Below are 24652 nucleotides of genomic sequence, written 5' to 3'. Positions count from 1 at the left end.
TAAGGTGCCTATTTGCAGTCCTGCCACTTTCAGGGGTCATAACTATAATACGCACCGGGATTTCAATTTCTTTCACAGTTGTTGAATATTGACATTAATTTTATATCTTAAAGCATCAAAATATTGGAGGAAGTTCTTATTTTCGAGAAAATTGCTTGCACAGGGTATCACAACCCCCAAAATCCCATGGATAAATTCAGCAGCGTGAAATCACTGGAAATTACAAATTTTCATAGCAATGAGTAAATATAATTTCACCCTTTGCGTCTAAAATTTCCTGTCCCAAAATGTGCATGATTTAAGCGCTCTGAGAAGAAGACCAATTTTGTTAATGTTAAGTCATATAGTTGACACAGAGAGAACGAGCCAATCTACAGTCAATTAATTTTGACAAAAGCGGCCTTCGCGTTGGCACAATAAAGTCATCAAAACTACTGTCTGTTCAATTAGCTTAGATTCTTGAAATTTTAAGATATTTGAAAAAATAAAAAACTTTTGTTGATGAATACAATTTCATAAATGGCTATATGATTACTCACTGAACCATAAAACATGTTTGAAATGTGTAAAAAGTATATAATTCATGAATATCTTAACTTAAGTTATTTTAATAAAAACAAAAAAAAATATTGAAACATTCCTTTTGATTAATTTTCTTCAAGTGAAAGAGGTCTGAAACCAAAAGTCATGCATAAAAAACCTATGGAGAAAAGTGCAACTTTTTTTGGCCGAAAATTTTATAAATGGCTGTATTTCTCAGTGAAGATGATAAAAGATAACAACAAAACCCCGTTCACTTGATGCATAACTAATCAGCCTATGTTTCAAACTTTAAAACAAGAGAATTGATCAAGTCGTTTTTGGATTATACCAAAAATTCTTAGGGGGGACTTATTTTTTGGAACCGTTTATATAGGTACACGGTCAGTAACACAAACTAACTATAGAGGAGTAAATTTTTAACCAAAGAAATGTCTGGATTTCCAAGTCAGCTTTCTGAAAACAACTGGAATTCCAGTTGTCAATGTCGCTTGAAAAAGCTTGGAAATCCAATTAAATGAAGGAAAAATCACGGAAATGTCTAAAATGAGCTCTCAAATTCAGGATTTCTTACTTTGAACTAGTTTTCTGCTGGATTTTTTCGCCTTTGGACACTTTGGACAAGTCTGGATTTCCAACAATCACGACTGGACAAAAAGTCTGGATATCCGAACTCCTCTATAGGGGGTGTGCATCTATTTTCTGGAATAGTCCAATGCGCCTTTCTTAATAACAGTTATTCACCTATGAAAATAACTAAAAAAAGAATTGAGATATCAACATTTTTTCACGAACTCGTATTTTCCAGAGATTCACTCTCATATTTCTCAAATAGTTTTGATTTCTTTTTAAATCCACAATACACGACAGCCATTTGCTGCCACATATCTTGACACAAAATTCAGCGCCTTCGGGTTAGCACATTCATAATACAAATTCCTTTTTAAAAAGGAATGGGGCGCCCAATGTCTCAACAACCTTTGATAAGCATTGCAGGTGCGTTTAAAATGACATAGACTCTCATTTTACACTGATGTCTTCATTTCATGGTCTGCCATATACTTAAAATATTGCTTAGTTCTCAAATGGCAGCCCACAGGCTACGTCCAAAACATGGTGTGTTTTTGGACTAAAAAGGAAGATGCGTAGGTGCATAGGGCAATTTAGAGGACCCCCAAATTGTGGGGGCCCATCTGATTCTGACCCAATGGCAAATTTTGCCCTGTCAGTGGGACAATTTTCCAAATTGGACCCAATCCCAATTTGAGATGAGTAATATGTCTGTAATGGCACTGCTACCAACAACTGCAATCTCAGTACTAGTAGTACAATCCTAAATCTGAGGTACAATCTACATAACAATGTTTTACAATAGGAATATGCAGCACACCTTCATCTAGAAAGGTGGACAAACTAATACTACTCTACAACATCTATCATACACAAATTCAAACCATATATTAAAATAAATATTTTTTGTATAAAATGTATGCATTTATACATATTGCATTGAATTCTTTTAAAACTTTAAAAAGATAGAGACATCCGTCCCAAATAGGTTGTCTGAAGATATGGATAGTGAGCACCATGCAATCCCACACATAGAGTAAACATTCACGTGAGACAATTTTTTTCTTCATTTCAGCCTATTTACAAGTTGACCTAAAATGACCTTTGACCTCAGTGTGTGACCTTGAACACCACTATGACATGAAAGGCCCCATAGTCCAGCTATGGCCCAAGTTTGATATAAAATTGAATGGCTTTAAAAAGATTTAACCCAATACACAAATTTATGTATATTATGTAAAAAAAACCTCCAATTTTATCATCATTATGTTTTCAGAATATTTTCCTTGGTCAAAAATGTAGTTTTTTTTGTCAAAATGTGACCTTTCGACAAAGATGTGATTTTATGTGTGATTTTTTTGTATGACTGTTAGTCAAAAATGATTTTTGGCCAAATTATTGTTGAAAACAAATGTTGGGGGAAAAGGGAGATATCCACCACAGTGCAAGTGTTGAGTCCAAGTGTTGAATATATTGGACTTTTTTACTCTGTACAATATAGTAAAGGAAGAAAGATTCTGAGAACATAATATTATAATGTATATAATATAATTGATTCAATTTCTGTACTTTTTATATAATATAACCATAACATAATGGTTGCAATAGGATTAGGATAAAAAACACTGGATGAGATGTAGTCAAGTCCAATATTTTAAAACTCATAGCGCCGACCAATAAATATTGGGCGTAAAGCATCCAATTATTATGGTTTTTTTTCATATATGAGACAAAATTTTAACCAAAAGCCCTACATTGACACACCGACTAACTGACACACCGCCTGACTGACTGACTGTCTGACTGACCTATGCCTCGTGATGACATACATGTATGGTCTTTTCCTTCGGATGACCTAAACCAATTTCCATTTAAAAACAAATTTCCATTTTAAATAATTTAAACCAAAATATCAGAGTAAAATTTTATACACATGCATTGATATAGATTCATTATATGAGCTGATTGGTCATTATACCTGATGATGCAAAATACAGTGAAAGACATATTGAATATTTAGTACTGTTTTACACAAATATAATGTATGAGACCCATTTCAGTAAAGCCAGGAATGTGGCAAAATGACATTTTTTGAGATGCTGATGTAGCTGTATAGACGAATCCAACGAGCCAAGTCATGGTCAGGATTTGGTCGGACATCTTTGGGTAGCCGCTAGCACCAACCTGGTGTTTTGAGCGTCCAATTGTGCAAATAAAAGCCGCCTAACACCTAGATACATGGGGGATACTTGGCTTGGGTAGGGTGTGCTGATGAGACCCATATACCAAATGTTCAAGAAATTTGGACCCATTAAAAAAAAGTTTGCCAGGGTATTTGAGAATCTTAAAAGTGAGGGGGGGGGATCTCTTAAGCATCTCGCAATTTGAAGGGTTGCTATGTCAACAATATTGGGCTTATTGGAACAAATGAAGTATCAAAATGTGGCAAGAAATGGCATTTTATTTCTAATTTAATGCTTATGTATACCTGTTGTCCACCCAAAAATGAGAATTGACCTTTTGTAAGGTATTTATGTTCAATGAAGAACACACTGTATAATAACAAGCCTGACTTCTTGTATAAACATGACAAACAAGTGGCATTGACATTGCTAGCTCTCCTATAACTGGTCCTGATTTCCAATTTGAACCTTTGTTGTATTGCACAATTTAACCCTGTTTTTACCCTGATAAGTGGCCATTTTTCTCAGTACTGTCATCTCCCCGCACACCTCCTGCATATGGGATGCATGACTACGTTTTGAAATGAGTGACTGTCAACAAATGTCTTGGATTGCCAAAACCCAGCACCTTTGTGATCTGTTCAATACAGAGATTAGAATGTACATGTATGGTATTAAAAAATAAGAAATTTGAAAATCTTTTTAGTCCAAAATGACGGTTCCTCCTCACGTAATTATACACAAAATTAAGGTTAGGGTTAGTTTAGGGTTAAGATTAGGGTTAAGATTAGGATTAAGATTAGGGTTAAGATTAGGATTAGGGTTAGGATTAGCTTACACGAAATAATTACATGAAGGATCGACCAAAATGACTAATGAGATTTACCCCCTATAAAAAATGTAATCTTCTTTCACCCTTCCCCAACACTGACTGTACCCCTTGTAGATACATATGGGAATCAAATCAAGATCAAACTCTTGTTTTGGGTCATGCCAAACTATACATTATGATACCTTCAGTAATTCTCAATAATGGTAGTGACTGACACATAGACACCAAGGATACCACCAATGATACCAAATGATATGATGGCAATGTCTACTACCATCCTGACTGGATGAAGATTACGCTCAAGTTTCATGTGCAGAAAACATGGCATGATAAAACCAAGTGTTGTACTACCGATGGCACCTGTAACAATAAGAAAGTAAAACAGAAAATAAGCATGTGATATATCCAGAGGAGGGGTGTAATTGATATACCTTGCACTACAGATAATTAAGCTTTAAATTGGCTTCAAATTTGAGCTTGAAGCACTTATTTCTGAGGTCAAACAAAACCCCATTTCCGTTCCAGCAACCCCATTTTATGTCTTCAAAATCCGTTCTGGAGCCAAAAATTAGAAAGACAAACCAAGTTAATAAAGGGACAAACCAAGTTAACTAAGGGACAAATCAAGGTAACAAAGAGACAAACCAAGTTACCAAAGGGACAAACCAAGGTAACAAAGGGACAAACCAAGGTAACAAAGGGAAAAACCAAGGTAACAAAGGGACAAACCAAGTTAATAAAGGGACAAACCAAGGTATAAAGCAGTGTTCAGACTTTTTATTGTACGCAAAATATTGTATGTAACATATCTACATTGTTTAATCTATTGCCATTCTATTTCCAGTAATGTTTAAGTTCTAACGAATGTTTGATGACGTAAAATCGATAATATATTTCTACTAGATATTATATGTAACATATTATCGATTTATCTTCATCAAACATTCGTTAGAACTTAAACATTACTGGAAATAGAATGGCAATAGATTAAACAACGTAGATACGTTACATACAATATAGTACGTCTAATACTCGGGAGTCTGTGGAGCGCTTAACAAAGGGACAAACCAAGTTACCAAAAGGACAAACCAAGGTAACAAAGGGACAAACCAAGTTACCAAAAGGACAAACCAAGATAACAAAGGGACAAACCAAGTTAAGAAAGGGACTTTTCAGCCCTCTGGTATAAGGATAGCCCTTGATATACAGATGGGTCATTTGTTTCAAAATATTCTCTAATTTGTCATGAAATAGGCCTAATTTCATGAATCTTGGAGCCAAAACACACAACAATTTTAAGACAAATTGCCAAATTTGTGTTAAATTTGGCCCAAATCTGGGCCTTGGGTATAGAATTTTTTGACAAAAATTGGTATAAATTCCACCCCAGAGACAAAGTAAATTAGAATAATAAATGCATTGTGGGATACATGGGGGAAGTTTTACAACTTAAAGTCATGTCATTCTCTCTTTTTGATTTTCCGATTGAATGCGGATCAAATGCGCAATAGAATTGATTTTCAAATCAAGATCGAAAAAGTTCGGAAAACCGCACTATTTATTCAGTAAGCTAGGGGGTCAAATTGTACCGAAACTGGCGGACAAGATATGTCATGAATTACTACACCCTTTTGTGCGAAAATACAGCTCATTAAGCCAATGTCAACATGGGGTCACCGCAAGAAATATTTTTCTAGCATATATTAAGCTAACACCTCAGCTACTTAGTTTTTCACAATAAGATACTAATGGAAAGAGATGGACAAATGCCTGTAATTTTTTCGACAGTTGATCAGTCGATCGTTTTGCTTATGTGCATCATCCCTTGCACAGTCAGTCTCTTACACAACACTACCACCACACGCTTGATTGCACGTTGCGTATCCTTGGCAAAAGTACCTCTCTCGTCCCTAAATTGACCGTCGAAAGTTCATCGTAGTTATGATACCTGTTACACATTGGAACTTTGCACTGTACATGATGCTGCAAGAGGTACTTTTATGCACGCGTGATAGGGGAAATTGTTTCGTGCTTTGGGTTTTATCAGAATTACTCAGTATGAAAAGGTCTATTGAATGAGAGTAGAGATATGGTGCAATTCAAATGTCAGTGGAGACAAATTCACTAATTAAAAAAATACAGTAACTACTTTTACCCATATTGCTACAACATTTCATGGTATCAGGAACACACACTAACATTTCTACAATACATTACAATTTGCCAATGAATGCATGATTTTGTCAACAACACTTACTATTCCTGACAAAATCTATGAATGGAGAGGTATATGACACCCACCCACACCCTCTTATCTATAGCACCCCAAATATACTCACCTACAAATGATCCAAAGTATGCGTAGTCATCCTTGAGGGCTAAAGCAAAGCTTCCTTCTAACAGTACTATGATGACACGCAGCAGGTTACGTTTCCAGGTGGCTACCTGCACAGGCATTGAAAAGAAACAAATATTTTGGTTTGCTAAGGTGCTGCATGATTGGTTTTGGAATGCCACATATGTCAGTGAACAAATTCAATATTTTTGTAACCCCCCCTATATCTGAAGTTTTTTGCATGACCCCCTCTTCAAACATCAATAAATGCAAAATGCAAATTCTAGGGGGGTACCTAATATTAGGCTATTTGGAAGTATCTACCACCTTGCACCCCCTATTTTAGTATGTCAAAACATACAAACATGAACATACATAGCTGGTTCCCATTTCCATAGCCAATGACAGTCCTTTAAATAATATACTTTGTGTAGTTCTGTAGTACTTTCAACATTTTGGATTCACTTCCTCCTGTTGGCATCAGTGTGGTTTTATGACATTCCCATTTATGTTTGAGTCATTTTTAAAATGTTTAGGGCTTTATATATCGATAGACATAAAGCCTAAAAAATAAAATGTTTAGGGGTTTATACCATGATTGTTTAATAGCATGTAAAACTACATCATTTTTAAGAAAAGGTGAACAATGATAGTGCTATTCATCTTAAATGTGTTTTTCATCTATATAAGGGGTAGACACTGGTATAATGGCATTAAAACATCAGACAAAGAGTAATAAATAACAATGAAATTTTCAAAAAACCTTTTTATCATGAAATGTTAGGAATAATTTATATGTCTATGAAAATATATGTAAATAGAGCCCTCAATTTGCACACAAATATACAGTTTATAGAGTAAAAAATATCACAAAAAAGCAGAAAAAGATGAATAAGCTGGAAAAGAAAACGAAAATCTATATTAAAAAGTGCTATAAATATATGTACATATTAGTGGGATAGTTGTTGGTATTGTCCAGATCTAGAATTGGACATTATATAATGTTTTGTTAGAAAATTTAATAAATGATCACATCAAACAACCGTGATACATTGATAAGCATCATAAGGTGAAATTTTGTGTTAAGGTTAACAAATTAAATGTTTGTTTCCTGTAGGTTTCACAAAGGTCAAGATATGAGATGCATTGGGCTATTCAAGTTGAAATCCATTCACCCCCTATGGAAGACATGACCTTAATTTCCCACTCAGGGGGTGTAGATTTCAAATGGAATGACAAGTTTTCAAACAACTAGACTTAGAAGAAAGATGTATTAACATTGACGGAGAACGATTAACTGACCTGAGGTTTGCAGATGATGCAGCCCTTACATCACCACCATTAAAGACTTGCAAGTTCAGCTTTATAGTTTGAATGCTGAGAGTAAGACAATTGAACTGAAAATACACACAAGGGAAAATGAAATATATGACCAATTTTGACACTTGAGAGTCCATTGAAATTGATAATGCACTGATAGAGTAAAGTAGACAGTTAAGTTGCAAGACATACAAGATGGAAGACAACACAAAGGACAAAGTCTTACTGAGAATCAAATAAGGCTGTAATACTGGCTGGTGTTGTTTTGGCAGATACTATTATAGTTATTAGGCGAGGTTTGGGGCATGCAGGGTCTTAGCTAGGAATTGAGGTTTGCCCATCATTTGAATAATAATGCCTGTCCTAATTTGCCCATTAAAACATTTACCAGACTACTACAGCCCATTGCTTGGGTTCAAAAAGTTAGAAAATGTGTTGCAGTGGCCTTGTTTTGCAAACCTGGTGTACTAAAAAGGACAATAGCCTTTGTCAACACATACAATTATAATGTAGCATCTGTCAAAGGCATTAATTTTGCCCGTCCCAGAAGCAAACCGTCCGTCTAAAATGATGGGCAGACGGGTGGCTAGCCTAGACACTGGTTTGGGGGTGATACGGATTATATCTAGTCGAGGAATACGTATCAGGCGACAACAATAGCCTGAACCTGACACAGACTCTGAGACCGATACAGAATCTGTATCACTCCCTAAACTAAACAGTGGCGGTGCCACGAGGGAGGCATGGGGGGCAAAAGTCAGAACTCTTGCCCCCCGTTGCTCCCCAGAAAAAACCCAAAATTACTTTTTGCAGTATTTTTATAAAAATTAGATTTTGCCCCCCCAGAAATTCATTTTGACCCCCTTAATGCCCCCTCCGAAAAAAATTCCTGGCACCGCCACTGAAACTAAACCTAATAACGATTTATCATACCGTACATACAAATCTGATATAACAAGAACAAATATTTAGGGGCATAATTCCTGGCGCCGCCACTGAAACTAAACCTAATAACGATTTATCATACCGTTACATACAAATCTGATATAACAAGAACAAATATTTAGGGGCATAATTCTTGGCTGGAACACTTACTCAAACCCATCTACACAATAATTCTTGCTAGACCTAATTCTCCAATACAACTCTTCCGCACCAAATCAGCTCTACTGAGACACTGAAACCCGCTTTTCCAAGCCAATTTTGTTTAGAAAAGCTACAGTGTTTGCTTTCTGTATCATTTGGAGTGGCAAATCTCAATGAAATTTGTTTTTCAAAGCTGGCACACGACTTTATAGCCTGTTATTGAACCGCCATGATTGTTATGAAACAATCGTTGCTATATAATGCGCATGTGACATGCTCGGCAGGTATGATACCAGATATATCATGTCAGGAAATTGGGGTACTATCGAACTAGTGAAAACACAGGAAACTATTTGATGGTATGATAAAAAGACCTCCTCTGTGATAAAACGCTACCAATGACATTGAGGCAAGTACAATCAATGTGTGTTACCCACCATGACTTACGGTGCTGAAACCTGGTGGACAACTAACAAAAACACATCACGACACAGAGAGCCATGGAAAGATGTATGCTACACATATCTTTATGGGATAGAGTCAGAAACCAAAACAAGAGTCAAAGACATCATGGAAAGGATTGGTGAAGTGAAATGAAGAAATGACAATAGCATGAAATATGCCTACCAACCGAGATCGCTATATTTAATGGATAATACTAGTGGATGTATCTCTAGAATGCATTCGGCATGTAATTGGGACCTACTGCAGATTTCAGTGAACCAAGGACAGTGCTCATTTTCATGTAGATCCATGGTTTGAATGCAAAATGTCTTGTGTCCTCGGTTGCAGGCAGGCACCAGCACATACATACACCCCCACATACACCCCGAAACACAGAAGAAAGACACTATCCTAAAATCCCACTTCATGGTTTAAGCCGGGGGGGGGGGGGGGAAAATCAGTCAAAATGGCTTCAAAGGAAAATGTGCACATGCACACTACAGGAAACACACAATCAAGCTTTTTTATTTTGCATAGGTAAGAAACATAGAAATAATGCCAAATAACTCACAGAGTCAGGAATTGTGACAGCTACTGGAAGTTTTTGTAGTACTGCTAACATTTCTGGATCAACTTCATCTTGACTATCAAGTAATGGGGATGTTTCAGTCTGGATGTTGGCATCTCCAACTTCAAGCATCTTGGCTGGCCCAAACACTCCACCTGTCAGTAGATAGTAAGTTATTCCAGTTGATCCATACACCCATTACCTTAATCCTCCACACAGGGAAGTCACCCATTCAGAAAACCCCATTTGAAATTCACACTCCTTGTGTGGGAGATTAAGGTCATGTCTTCTATAGGGGTCATGTATTTCAACTGGAATAGTTTTTCCACATATTAAATGTAGACTTTGGGCACATGTGATGATACTGCCATTCACATTCATAAATACTGTATGCCAGATAATGAATAAGTAATTACGCCTCACGTTATATCTGGATTTTTATTGGCTAATATGACCACCAATATTACACCCACTGTCAATCATAGCTCATTAAGTATTCGGTCATATTTTTGCCCTGACTCCCATACTTAACACATTTCTAAGCTATCAATTTTAGCAACTTGACTTTTCGTTAGGGATTTCACAGTTCTCAGCAGGGAGATGGATACCTCATATTAGCTAATTAAGATTGAGATTAAAAAGAATAAAAGAAATGAAAAAAGTCAGGTTGTGAGGCAGTCTAGAAATTCATAAGTTTTCATCCTGATTTAATTTCAACTTTTTACCCACTTGCAATAAGACGGCGGTTCTTGAACCACAAGTCTTGCCTGCTTTTGCAACCACCTGCTTTTTTAACTGCTTGCTAACTTTTTAAATTTTTAACTTCTTATGAAGCAACTGGTCAGGTGGGGGGTCAGAAATTGTTCCAATTATCATATATTGAATTAAAATTAATCAAAGTATTGAGGGTCGGTAGTATAGATCACTTGACATGTGACGTCATTGCCCGGCAGTATGCGCACGCATTATGGTACTTTCCATTGTTCTTTGCCCTGCAGTGTGCGTGCGCATCGTAGTCTGCTCAGGGCATGTGTATTTTAAATGTCCCACCACATTTCATATAGTACAAGAAAGCCATTGAACAGTGAAGCGGTTCGTTCGGGCATATCGACAGACCAATCCCTCGTCTTTGTTGATAAACAATGATGTAAAGTGGTCTATATTGAGGGTAGGTTGGGTTAAGAGAATAATAAACAATGATGTAAAGTGGTCTATATTGAGGGTAGGTTGGGTTAAGAGAGTAATAAACAATGCATACCTTCAGCAAAGAGAAAGCCCTCGCATATCTCTATCACAGGAAAGTTTTGTAATGGAAATGTAAAAATCACCCCTACTGAGACCACACTGTACACAACCAACGGGAATGCAGTATCTGCTGTCATATTCCATATGATGGTCTGTTCTGTTCCATTACCAAAGCGAAGGTAGCCTAAGATACCAATGGTTGAAAGGATTAATGTGGCCAGCATTATGACTGTAAGGAGTAGCTGATGGAACCACCGTCTGGTATGCTCCATGCTGGATTCAATGGGGATGATCTGCATGGAGAAAACATATCAATCAGAGATTTCATTTTACAATAATTGTCAGTAACTTCGTTGTTATCCAGTAACTTTGCTGTCAGCCAGTAACTTTGCTGTCAGCCAGTAACTTTGCTGTCAGCCAGTAACTTTGCTGTCATCCAGTAACTTTGCTGTCAGCCAGTAACTTTGCGGTCAGCCAGTCATAACCAAGGTAAAAAACTTGTTCAAGACTAATTCAGTATAATGTTTTGCTTTCTTTTTCTCATTAGTAAGCAATAATGAAACTTGAAAATAAAGAAAACTAGGAGTAATATTTTTATATACCAAAATTTTGCAAGCTTTGACTTGTATTGTGCCTAATTCTTCAATTTAATGACTACTATTGTTAATTACATACTTGGATAAGGGACATTTTGCCCCCTTTTCAAACTCTGACCATACATTGAAATCCAACTTTCATTCCTAGGTAATAAAAGGGTAGTTTTCCGGTGCTACTGAAAATAAAAACTTCTGTTATTGAGGGGGCTTTGGATGAGGTTGTTGTGTTTATTTTTCAAAATGTACATGCATGTTGTTGTTTTTAAAAAACCTTGACTATTATTATGTTTATATGTATTATTATGTGCTATATTTCTATATTTCTATATTGTATATTATTTTGTCACTGATAAGCCAGAATTGGCTGGTCTCTATGCGAGAATGTGACGATAATAAAGATTAAACTAAACTAAACTAAACTAAACTAAACTAAACTAAACTAAACTAAACTAAACTAAACTAAACTAACTTCTGTTGCTTGTTTAATAATCCAACAGGGAGTTTGTGTTGAGGAAGTTATCTTACCACACCAATTCCTTCATAGGCACTGGAAATACCACCAATGAAAATGGGGAATGTGGACCAATTAGCCAACTCAACTGTGTGACTCACTTGAAAACCTGCAAGGCAAAATATGGCAAATGTATGAGATGCAGCGAGTGTAAGCAAGCAACAAATATAACAGGCTGGATTCATTTGGGTAAACTTCTTGGCATTTGTTTTGCACAATAGCAGAAAGTAAAAATGTAGGGATTGTGTGCAATTTTATGCAAAATACAACCAAGCTAATTCAAACATTTTTGCAATTTTATAAATATATTATATAACTCTGCACCCTTTTCAGGGATGGGGCAAGATATACCAGAAACCAAAACACTTTTATTTTAGGCCAATCAACCATTCTTACCTCTCAGAATATACGCCATGATAGAAATATATCCAATAAGGATGGAAAAATTGGCCACCATACTACCTGCTCCTAGGTGACGTATGTTACGCACCAATGCAAGTGTAGCAAAAAATGGCACAAATACAGCAACTATGATGTAATAAAGGTGCACAGGATATGAAGACGATGGATTCAAACTGCTGGAATTGCTGGTCATGAATGACATAGTACTCATATTGTCTGTAGAAATAGAGCTATCCAAAAAACTTGGGTTAGCAGTTGTGAAATAGTTCAATAAAGTTGATGATGAATTCAATGTTGTCAGTAATAAGCTAGTTTGGTTTGTTGGAAATAAGGAGGTAGTTGAATTCTGCACCATTGTTGTATGCATGGTGCTTATTGGAGACATAGCTGTTGAACTTAAAGCTGGTGACAATGTTAAAGCTGGAAATGATATCGTGCTTTGAATCATTGGAAAGAACTTGCGTACTGTATTTCCAAGAAATATCAAATAGCCGATGCAAAAACCAAACTGAGTAAACAAGAGCATGAAGGTTACCACTCGAGATCCCCACTTGCCAGCGCCAATCCATGCTACATCACTATATGTTAGTCTCCTCTCCACCTTCTTCCTTAGCTTTAATCGTGAAGGGTTTTCCACAGCTTCGATGGTTGAATTGAGCCAGTCTTCACGGGATTCTAATATTTTGTGTATGGCAAGCCTTTTGCATTTGACTATGAGACTGCAGCAGTGGCCTTCCACACAGCTGATCACAAGAATGCCTATTATACCAAGCTGAAAGTATAAATAACAAGAATATAAATCAAAAATAGCTGCTAGATTGAGACATTATCCACAAAAAGTAATCCATCCACACAGACCCTAACACCCCTACATTATACAGTGGCATAATCCATCCACACAGACCCTAACACCCCTACATTATACAGTGGCATAATCCATCCACACAGACCCTAACACCCCTACATTATACAGTGGCATAATCCATCCACACAGACCCTAACACCCCTACATTATACAGTGGCATAATCCATCCACACAGACCCTAACACCCCTACATTATACAGTGGCATAATCCATCCACACAGACCCTAACACCCCTACATTATACAGTGGCATAATCCATCCACACAGACCCTAACACCCCTACATTATACAGTGGCATAATCCATCCACACAGACCCTAACACCCCTACATTATACAGTGGCATAATCCATCCACACAGACCCTAACACCCCTACATTATACAGTGGCATAGCATCATAGGGGCATGTGGCCCCCCCAATCGATCTGAAATTTTTAAAATCCCATAGAAAAATTGCCGAAAAATGGCTTGTGCCTCCCCATCATGGTCGGTGCCCCCCAATGTGATGACCCACGCTACGCCACTGACATTATACACCCATCCAAACACGCCCCTACATGTATACACCAACCCCTACATATTATATACACCCAACCAACCCCTGACATGAATACATCCACTGGCTTGGAGGCACTGGCTTGGGTATAACACAGAGGATGTTTAAAGACATTCCCACAACCCAATGGGGTTTCTGACCTTGTATGTCTGGCTTTTGTACACATATGGTACAGTTGATCATACCTTGCACTGGGATTGTGTGCAAATATCTGGTGTTTTCATCCTATTATTTAACATTCAAAACATCGAGACTTAGGAATAAAATTAACAGAGTGGGACAATATGAATGTTTCCTGTAAGAAAATCAAATATCAGTCCTAAGTCTCAACTATTAACTTGTTGGCTGCAGTTTTAAAATTACCATTTTGTGTGTGTGGCAATGGGGACTTTGCCTTTAAAATTAGGTTATATTGATCAAATTTCCCAATCATAGTGCATTGTAGGAATGCCTTTAAGCCTCCTCTGGGTATAACACTTGCATACCAACAACTCGGGATCTCAGCTATCTTGATTGATGCAGTTTCTGCATGTATGCCTTATATTTGGCAGAATCCCTTGAAAACTGTTCCTGTTTCGGTAACATCCCACTAACGTTCTCTATCACTAATTACAAAATAGGTTCTTTACTTCTAAGGTTCAATATCACTAATTTCAAATAAAGTTTGATATCGCTAATTTCAAATAAGGTTAGCCATCTCAAATTTCAAATAAGGTTCGCTATTTCTAAAATTAGAGAGAACCTTATTTTAAATCAGAGACAGTGAACCTTACTTGAAATTAGTGATAGCAACCTTATTTAAAATTAGAGATAGCAAACCTTAATTAAAATTAGTGATAGCGAACCTTATTTTAAAATGAATGATATTGAACCTTCAAACCTTTTTTATTAGGTATAGCAAACCATTTTCTGTATTAGAAATAGCGAATACTACTAACCCTGAGAAGATATCCCAGTCCCACAATGCATTTCTTCCCTGTACTGATTTGCTACTCAATGCGACATAGGTCGATAGTGACAAGAAATACCTCAATTGCAAGACCTGGATGAGCTTTTTTAATTGAGGTATTTTTTAAAGTGAAGTGAAGTACAGTGAAGAAATGCATTGTGGGAAGTGTGAGATATCTTCTCTGCTATCCAATTATGAACAAGAGAAAACTTGTTTTTTTCAAGGGTGCAGTTTTGAACCAGGGACCCTTGGGTGCCAGACATGCACACGGCCATACCATGCAATGCGGGTCTACCTTGGCCAGCCAAGCTTTCTGTGACCATATGACTGTTCGCATGATGACGCAATCACATCACATGGGATACCCGCACTTGCAGATGCTTTGTGAATTGAGCTTTTTAGATATTTGTTCAGTTAGGGTTAATATACTCATATAGGAGGAAAGGTGTTATTAACACCTTGGGCCTATTTTGGCAAGGGGGAAGGGAAGAAGGAAGGAAGAAACAAAGAAGATCAAGAGAAAACTTTTTTATTTCTCAGGTGCAGTTTTGAACCAGAGACCCCTGCTATTTTTGAGTTGCGTTTTTTGGTTGCAATTGCGTTTTAAAAAAAACACATTTTTTTTACAAAAATTGAAAAGAAAGAAGTTATAGACCATTTCTATGGGTTCCAACTTTGAGTAACAAGTAATTTAGGATTTATAGAGCGTATGCAATAAACCAACCAGAATGGTATAATAATTGAAATGACAGCCATGCTGGAGGACAGTTCTAAGATAGCTTAAGATGACAGAGGGACAGGTCTCTAGATTGATTCCACAACCATTCATACCTATAACCTGCTTTATTGTATTATCATGCGAATTGGCCCTTGGAATGTACCTTATGGAGGACAGAAGTTTATTTAAATGAGGATGACTCTGTCATGAGTGACGTTGTATTGTCTTATTGCATACCCTCTATAACGTCTTTAAAAAGCACCAAAAAAATTGTAGAATACAATTTTGCATTTTTTGGAAAATCATGGTGCATTTTTTGGCTTCCAAAATCGTGTTTTTCCCCGGTGCTTACCTACAGCCAACATGCCCACAGTATGGAAATACCGATGACGTTTTCTGCCATTTTTGTATGTGTATAAATATGAAATTTTACCAAGCAACTGCAGATGTTATATCTCACATACTACAGAGGACATATCTCAGAATGCAATATACATGTACGCAATTGCAGACCTCCTTGAACCGAGGATTGTCCCCCATTGCAGAGCTGTCCAGTTTAAATGAAAAAATATTGTGTGTGGATCCTCGTTTGCCAGCACTTTTCAAGGCACCATACACACACCCCTACATATATACCCCCACGCATTTACCCACTTACCCCAGTCACTTACCAACAGACCACTTTGGGAGAACATAAATGATACACTTAGGTAGTTAGCACCTACAAATGCTTTGAAGATGTTGGCGAAATCCACCGCAACCTGGCCACACATAAACCCACTCCTATAAGAAATATAACAGAAATTAATGATGACAAAATTCATATATTTACTGTACCATACTCAACAAAAATGCAAACTTACGCAATTCTTATTTACAAGTTGTAAGATCATTATGCAAAAAAAGGGTATTTTCATTAATAGCATGACTAAAGTTTGTTCAGCTTATAATAACTAGCGGGATACCCGCACTTCGCGCGGGTCCCCGCTAGATGAGTAAATGGGAGCGTTCACTATAACAGGAAAAATTACTGAACAGGTAGAATCATTGAAAAGGTACATTTTTATTTTTCTAAACCTGTCTCTTCTTACATTTTCTTTTTTAGTTTCCTCTGCTTAGCTTGTGATTTTCCATTTCCATGTTATTTATTTATTCAACCCAGTTCCCATTATTTTCTAAATCTGTTCTTTCTTACATTTCCTTTTAGCATCTTTTTTTTTTTATTTGCTGCTTGTGATTTCCCGTTTCCATGTTTTTTATTTAATTCTGTTCTCATTATTGTAGCTTCGTTTTTTCTTACATTTCCTGAATAGTTTCTTTCCTTCTTTGTTTCGTTCCCGTTTCATTTAGTTACTTTAACCCGTTGGTCAATTACTCGTACCTTTTTGTCCTCATTTAAATTTAATTTTTCTTTATAGTACCGCTTCATCCTGTGACCCGTCCATGTACCTTTTTGTCCTTTATTATTTTTCCTTCTTTCCGTATTATATCATGTCCACTGGTCTCTGGCTCGCAAATCGTGTGGCTCTGCACCGTTTATCGCGCGCATTGGCGTATCGCGCATTACATACGCTTGACGCCGACAACTGCCGACCAGCTGCAGTGACGCGTAGACTGGTAACCGATTTTCATAACAAAAACCCCGTTTTTACCCATTATTCACTGTTTTTGCAGCCAATTCTTGACCGTTTTCAACCAAATTTTTGCATTACAGTCTCGGTATATTCCTCGATCTCCCGTATGAATTTGGTGACATTTGGATTGAAACTGACAGAGCCTTTATACACATAGATAGATAGATAGATACAACATTCCCCTATTTATAGTAAGATAAGACTGTGTATTGATATAGAATGGCATACGCAGTTGGGCACAGTGTGAGTTGGGAATTTATAGACGCGCGCAGTAACAAAAGCCGAATAATTTTGACTAAATATAAGCTGAACAAACTTTAGGCTACGCACATTTCCTTCTTTTTTAAAGTATAGCGGTACTGCACTTTGATTCTTTATTATTTGAGAAATCCAGCTATTTTTTTAATTTTCATTACCAAAGAGGACCAAGGAAAAATATTTCAAAATAAAATGGTATTGGTTTTAAAACAATAGGATGGTTGGTAATGATTGGATTTGTATACAAAATTCTAGTTGCCTAGGCACAAAAAGAACATTTATTTGGTGAATCAAATTATAACTGACTTTTAAATGAGAAGAAAACTGTTATCAGTATCCTTTGTTGTTGCAATTTATATTAAGTACTTAGCCAGATTCATGAAGTTCTGTGATATTTTGGATGTTACCCAGGGATGTTAGTGTTTACAACTATCGATACTAAAACACCCTTAATGTCATGAAGCTATATGTTATCCTGTTTGTTTTTGATGTTCTTAAATTTGTGTTTGCATCCATAATACCATCTTGGTTGAATTTCATAGTCTTCTGTTCAAACATAGGCAGAACATCAGAATTATATTACCAGTAATATTATTTCATAATTTTGGCAAAGAATAACAGAACTAGGCAGTTCTCAAATCACATGTTTTGCTTGCTTTCACAATTACTTTGGGTAACAGAAATAAAACAATCCTGAAATACAGCTCCGGCTAGATGTCCGAAAAGACAGAAAAGTGGCTATAGTGTATATACTCCAAAACAGAAATGTTTTGTACTTTAGACTACTAACCGGAGCGATCTTACCTTTCCGATGTTGGTTAAGATACTTCCGCATTTTTTTTCCGCATCTCCGGATTGATGCAAGAAGTGTCTTAATCAACATCGGAAATGGCCAGATCGTCTGGTGTACGGTACGTAGTCTACTAAGTCTCATTCTGTACGAAGTTTTGGTGAGACAGTAAAAATTTGGCCAAAATTGTTTATTATGGATTTAAAGTCACAAATAAAATATTTGTGGCAACTAAAAATGTGTGAAATTGAACTATTTGTTTCGCACAAATTACAATTATTATATTTATACATTACCTGGTTTGTCCAATATTGTCCATTTTGAGCACAGGGCTAATCTACATGTATGCACAATTCAACATCAATAGCCTGAGGATAAAGCAGATAATCATGGATATTTGATAATAATAAAATTCACACAATTTTGCACCGACCGTAGCTCGAGATACTCTAGCTAAAATACAGGTTTACATTTACTATCTTACATTATCTTGCTGTATTTCAGCTAGAGCTCCAAACGACAAGCTTCCGGGGTTTTTTGGAGAACAATACTGTTACGTAAGATGAAGAAGAAACCCGCCTCGGAGCCCGCCCTACTCATTATTTCATTGTACTTATTGCAATTTGCCTCCACACATTACGTAATCAACACAAAGCTTTTGTGAGGATTAGTGAGTGGATAAGAAATTGACAGCAGAGGATACGAAGGACACGCCGATTGCTAGTTGTCAATCATAAATTACCGCAACGTTTTAATATTTTACTGCATGGCATTCCGCAAGCACCAAGACAAATTATGCCGTATTTTTCCCAAGATCATCTCATATGAAGTAAGCTGAATGCGATCTGTACTTTTGTAACATTCCGATCGCTTTTGATCACCTATTATCGGCGAATTTGCTTGAAAACACATGAGTTCATGTTGTGTAAACATAATTAGCATAGACACAAATGAAATTACGATGCAATACAATGCAATTTGAATGCGCAGCAGATCTATAGAAATAACGCGCCCGGTTTTATGCAGAATTAGACCCTGTCTGACCGACCGCTTGTTCTGATCATTGTGTAAAAAGAACTAGGTCATGCATGCCTGTGTCGCACGATGCAACACAGCTTGTTCAGCGAATGAGGTAACTATATGATGATGATGACTTCCCGGTGGGTTCACTTTGTATTTAAAGGTAGGACGTATGACCGTTCCAGGATTTGAAAATGACCCCTATTTCACGGGGAATCGAGGACATTTGCAGCTATTTTACCCCCTATTTTGCACGAAATCAAGGACAATTTGCCCCCAAATACCTCCCCTATTTTTATCATTTTGAGGATGCATTTTCATTTGACCCCCTTATCACGAGGAATCAAGGACATTTTTCCGAAATAAATACCCCTATTTTTACCATTTCAAGGACGCTTTTGAATTTTCACCCTATTTCACGGGGAAATGAGGACAATAACTAAAACTATAGCGGTAAAACGCGGACGAAAGTCCTAGAAATACACCCTATTTTTCATGTCAAGGACAATTTTGCTCCAAAACACCCCTAATTTGGACAATCGCGAACAATTTTGTCCTCGAAAATTCCGCGGACATTTCTTGAAAAGTACCCCTAATTGGAACCATCATGCGTACACATTGTCAGTGAAGACTGAACCCACCGGGGATGACTTGATTCAATTGGCCAATTAAAACCCCACTTTCTGTTTACACTGTAAACAATGCCAAAACTGGGCTAAAACTCCCCACACTAGCATTCAGGAGACACAGAGGAGACCTCATCTAAGTAAACGTTTGGAATAGATTGCCAGTAAACGTAGTTCATGCCAAGTCTACCAACTGCTTTAAAAACAGCATCGACTCCTTCCTCTAGAGAACTACAATGACAAATACGAGTACAGGGGGAGCATCACCATGGAAAAAATCACTCTCTATTATAGTCAAGTATTGATAAAATTAGATGGGCGTGCCTTCCAACAGAGTGCCCAAGACGACAGGTAAACAGGTAAAATCAGGTCGTGAAGGGTTGCATAACTTTTCTAATATATAAATACTTTATAAAAAATTACACACACAAACACACAAAAAAAAATTGATTAAATTTTTTTTTTTTTACGTTTAAACGGTTAGCGATTCTTCTAAATGGATAGTGCATTTAACGGGCGGTTACACGTTTAAACGTTTCATCACATCTTCGACGCCCCAAATTCAAAAATCTTTAAATCAAGGCTCCGCGACCTTTTTGACGACACCGACTCACCTCAAGTTTGCTTTAGGTCACCTCCTCCGACGCTGATGCGGGATCCCGCTTAGTTGGAGTAATCAACCAGAACCAGAACGTAGACATCCTTAGTTCGGACAGGCAGTGTTTCGGACTAATGGGGATACGTTTGTGTATGCACAGCACCGTCCACAGAATTCTAAAAAAATGACATTCTTTACACTGCGGTATTTTCATCTTTGGAACTAGTCTACACTGTCAGTTACCCCATCGTAAACTACACCCAGGAGAGTCGCAACTTCTACGCGATCGCCAATCACCACAGCGTACCTGGACCACGGAAGTACATGTAGTGCCGTAATATTACGCTGTCTTTCATATTCGGCGAGGATGACAATTTTGACCTCCTCGTCTGTTTACAAACAGAGAGGTAGACAAAAGACCGTTCCACAATGGCATGATTCACGTAACATGAATAGGGATTAAAAAGTAGGTATGCCAGGCAAACACATTTGCTAGTCAGTCAAATTCGCCGACAATGTCAATGCATACATGTATTTACATAGAAATTTAAAACAACTGGCCGAAGAAGGAAACCTACATAAATATGTTTTCTATACTTCACTTTTTTTTTATGGTGATAAGACAATCGCTCATGGAATTTTAGAGGGATTTTGATAGCAGTTCCATTAAAAAAAGCTGAGCACTATCATAAGGCCAATGAAAGTTAATTCCGAGTTTATCGTCCCTTTTTTTTCCCCGGTTGGTGAGGTGACTTTTTCATTTTTCATTTTTCATTATTTCATCAGATTTCATTATTGACCTAAAATGCGTGTTGATTTAAAGCCACACTCATACATGTTGTTTATAAACATGTTTTTATATGAGACTAGAAAAGTTAGAAAAGGGCCTCGTTTTGCTTTCAAGTTATGAATTTATATGTTTTACAAACAAAAATATATGTTTCCAATTGCTAAAACTGGTGAAACACTGATACTTTGAAAATAATGAATTATTTTGGCATTTTTGAAAATTTGACGGTGTTTTTGGTTACCAAAAAGTGACGCCTTGGCGGGGACGATAAACTCGAATCGACTTTCACTTTCGCCTAATGAGACTAAGATCTAGAAACACCCCCGAAATGCCGTTTTGGGGAATTTTGCTAGCTGAATCTTTTTGACATTGTTTGATGAAAGTCAATCTTTGACAAGATGTAACTTTGCTACGGAAAATGCTATGAAGAAAAAGTTTTCAGTTTTGGCTTTGTTTACTCAAGGGCTTGAATTTGATACCGTATATAAAATGATGCAGTTTGATGCAGTGTTGCCAAACCCGCGATTTGGGCGCCCAATTGGGCGATTTTCAACTTCCGTCCCGCGACAAAGAAAGTGCTCCCGCGATTTCGCGACATTTGGGCTACTTTGAAAATCTCACCCGCGAAATGTATTGAATGTTGGGCGATTTGTGACAAAGCCGACTGAAAAACTTATTTTTTGATCATGACCAATGGTCATTCAACAAAAGCACCAAAGAACTACTTCAGTAAGCAAACAATGGGACGCACAGGGAGGGGGCTGGTTAATCGCATCACATGTTGTTGCTAAAGACCACTTGAGCCCGAGGATTATCCTTAGAATATTCCCATCTAAATACTCACAAGCAGGGTTGTAGCTACGCCGGGCGGAGCAAAAAATTTTTTTTTATAGGGGGGTGATATCCCTTAAGCGGGCCCCTGGACCCCCGGCCGGAAGTGCGAGAGCTCCACGCGCTACGCGCGCTCGGCTTCGCAATAATTTGCCACCTGGCATAGAAATTGGCCTATCTACATGTACAACCCTGCTCACAAGTGGTTTAAGACGACTTAAGTAGCTTTTTAGTGTCAGCGGCGTGCCAACTGCCAAGTTTCTACTTCAACATAATTTTTTCTTTTTTCCGTTGGCGGTTCTTTTGAAATAAAAATGTGTAAACACCTACCGCACATTTTTTTTTGAAACGGCATGATGATCAAAAGTACCGGCCGTTTTGAATTTGATTAAAAATAGTACATGCACATGTTGTTATCACTCAGCTGAAGGCAAATTTGTGTAGGCCTATATATTGCAATGAATGGCATGTCTATTAATAAACGTTCTTTAAACGTGTTTGTTTTCCTGGTATTTTTTTAAAATAATTTTTGTTCGTTTGTTTATAATTTGTTTCAGCATTTCCCAAAAATTAAAAAGATAGTGCAGAACCCTGTCAAAAGCTGAGACATCAAAAGTCAACATTTTATTTTCCTTGCAATTTATTTTTTTTGAAAATGTTTGTTAGTTTTTCATTATTTCAATTTGCAGTTTAAACATTTTTTTTTTCAATTTTGTTAGTTTATAATTTATTTCAATAGGCCTATTTCCACAAAAAATCACAAATAAATTTTCCTTAGGCCTACAGCAGGCCTAGGCCTATAACAAAAATTCAGCATTAAAAAAAACAACCCTGAGCCGTCTTTTAATTTTTATCTTTTTTAAACTTGTTTAGTTTTTGATAATTTATTTCAGATTTTCCCAAAAATTCAAAAATAAAGGGGGTGTTTAAGGAGGTACTACACCCCTGCCCAACTTTGTGCCTATTTTTGCATTTTTCTCACAAATTATAGCGCATTGGTAACAAACAAGTAAGATATGTATATTATAAGGGCAAGGACAACTTAACAATACCCCCTACAATTTTTTTAATGGCATATATGGATTCCTCATGCAATTTCCTTTCAGGAAATGTATAGTTTGTATGGGGTGGAGTGCATATTTAACATTTTATGTCAACTTAAACCTCGGAAGGTGTAAATAAGCTCAAAAAGGCTGCGCAACGCAAAATGGGGCGAGTTCAAGACACATGGCCATATCTTACTTGTCACCAATGTGCTATAATTTTTGAGAAAAATGCAAAAACAGGCACAAAATTGGCCAGGCGTGTAGTACCCCCTTAACCCCCTCAAATCGACTTTAAATTTTTTAAATTTTGTTAGTTTAATATAATTTATTTCAATAGGCCTATTTCCACAAAAAATCACAAATAAATTTTCCTTAGGCCTACAGCAGGCCTAGGCCTATAACAAAAATTCAGCATTAAAAAAAACACCTGAGCTGTCTTTTAATTTTTATTTTTTTAAAACTTGTTTAGTTTTTGATAATTTATTTCAGATTTTCCCAAAAATTCAAAAATAAAGGGGGTGTTTAACCCCCTCAAATCGACTTTAAATTTTTGCTTCCGCTTTTTTTTAAAATTATTTTTTTCAGTTTTTTTGTTGTTTTTTTAGAATTTATTTCGACACTTTTCCAAAAATTTCAAAATAAAACGGGGGTGTAGAACCCCCCTAAATCGACTTTAAAATTTTGGGCGAATTTTTGGCTATTTGGGCGACATTTCACGGCTAATACCCGCGACTTGGGCTAAAAAGTTTTGGCAACCCTGGTTTGATGGCAAATTTGAATTCACCTAGCATACATCAGAGAAGATGAGTCTCATCTTCTCTGCATACATAACATGTACCTATAAAAAGCTGTCAAGTAGAACCACGTGCTTCTTTTGTCCAATTTGCCATCAAGATTTCATATAGAAACAGTTCAGACCCAGAACACGATCATGTCAGAAATTAATATTTTGTTCTGGGACTGATTATTCGGTAGGCTACCTTTTGTGAATGTGAGAATGTGTTGGATTTGGAATCATGAATGATCATGTGATTGACAAACATGATTGATGGATAAGCTTACCTGACGATCAATCAATGCTAGAGTAACATGTACTTCACTTTCACGTACACGTCGAACCTCGGGAGTTGAAGAGAATAAATAAAATATCGTCAGGCTACTTCTAAAGTTCAATGAAGTTGAACCAAATACTGAGAAGTGATTTCAGTCACGATCAGCTGATTTTTGTAACCTTTTCTTTCAGTTTCCACACACTGTTTACTTCCGGGTTCAGAAAACATCATACGTAGAATGCTTCGTTCTCATACAATAGAGCATTGAGGTCTACGATGTACTGTGTA

General features: G+C 36.9%; 1 protein-coding gene across 3 annotated transcripts; it reads right to left on the bottom strand.

The window, feature by feature from the left end:
• Positions 1-719: 719 nt before the first annotated feature.
• LOC140163086 (proton-coupled amino acid transporter 1-like) lies at positions 720-24652 on the bottom strand. Of its 3 annotated transcripts, none has more exons than XM_072186458.1 (9): positions 24375-24635; positions 18698-18769; positions 16391-16502; positions 12627-13404; positions 12245-12339; positions 11137-11416; positions 9882-10033; positions 6465-6570; positions 720-4485 (listed from the first exon to the last, which is right to left on the bottom strand). In XM_072186458.1, the coding sequence occupies exons 2-9, from the start codon at positions 18718-18720 to the stop codon at positions 4310-4312; spliced, it is 1722 nt and encodes a 573-aa protein (XP_072042559.1). In that variant the 5' UTR covers positions 18721-18769; positions 24375-24635; the 3' UTR covers positions 720-4309. The 3 variants fall into 3 exon arrangements, with proteins under 3 accessions (XP_072042559.1, XP_072042560.1, XP_072042561.1); XM_072186459.1 differs by lacking the exon at positions 720-4485 and adding an exon at positions 7763-7857 and having other exon boundaries at positions 6462-6570; positions 24375-24652; XM_072186460.1 differs by lacking the exon at positions 720-4485 and adding an exon at positions 7763-7837 and having other exon boundaries at positions 6478-6570; positions 24375-24649.

Source organism: Amphiura filiformis, chromosome 10 (assembly GCF_039555335.1).
Source record: "Amphiura filiformis chromosome 10, Afil_fr2py, whole genome shotgun sequence".
NCBI lineage: Eukaryota > Metazoa > Echinodermata > Ophiuroidea > Amphilepidida > Amphiuridae > Amphiura > Amphiura filiformis.
Note: the sequence above shows the minus strand (reverse complement) of the source record. Positions and strands in the feature narration are given on the sequence as shown.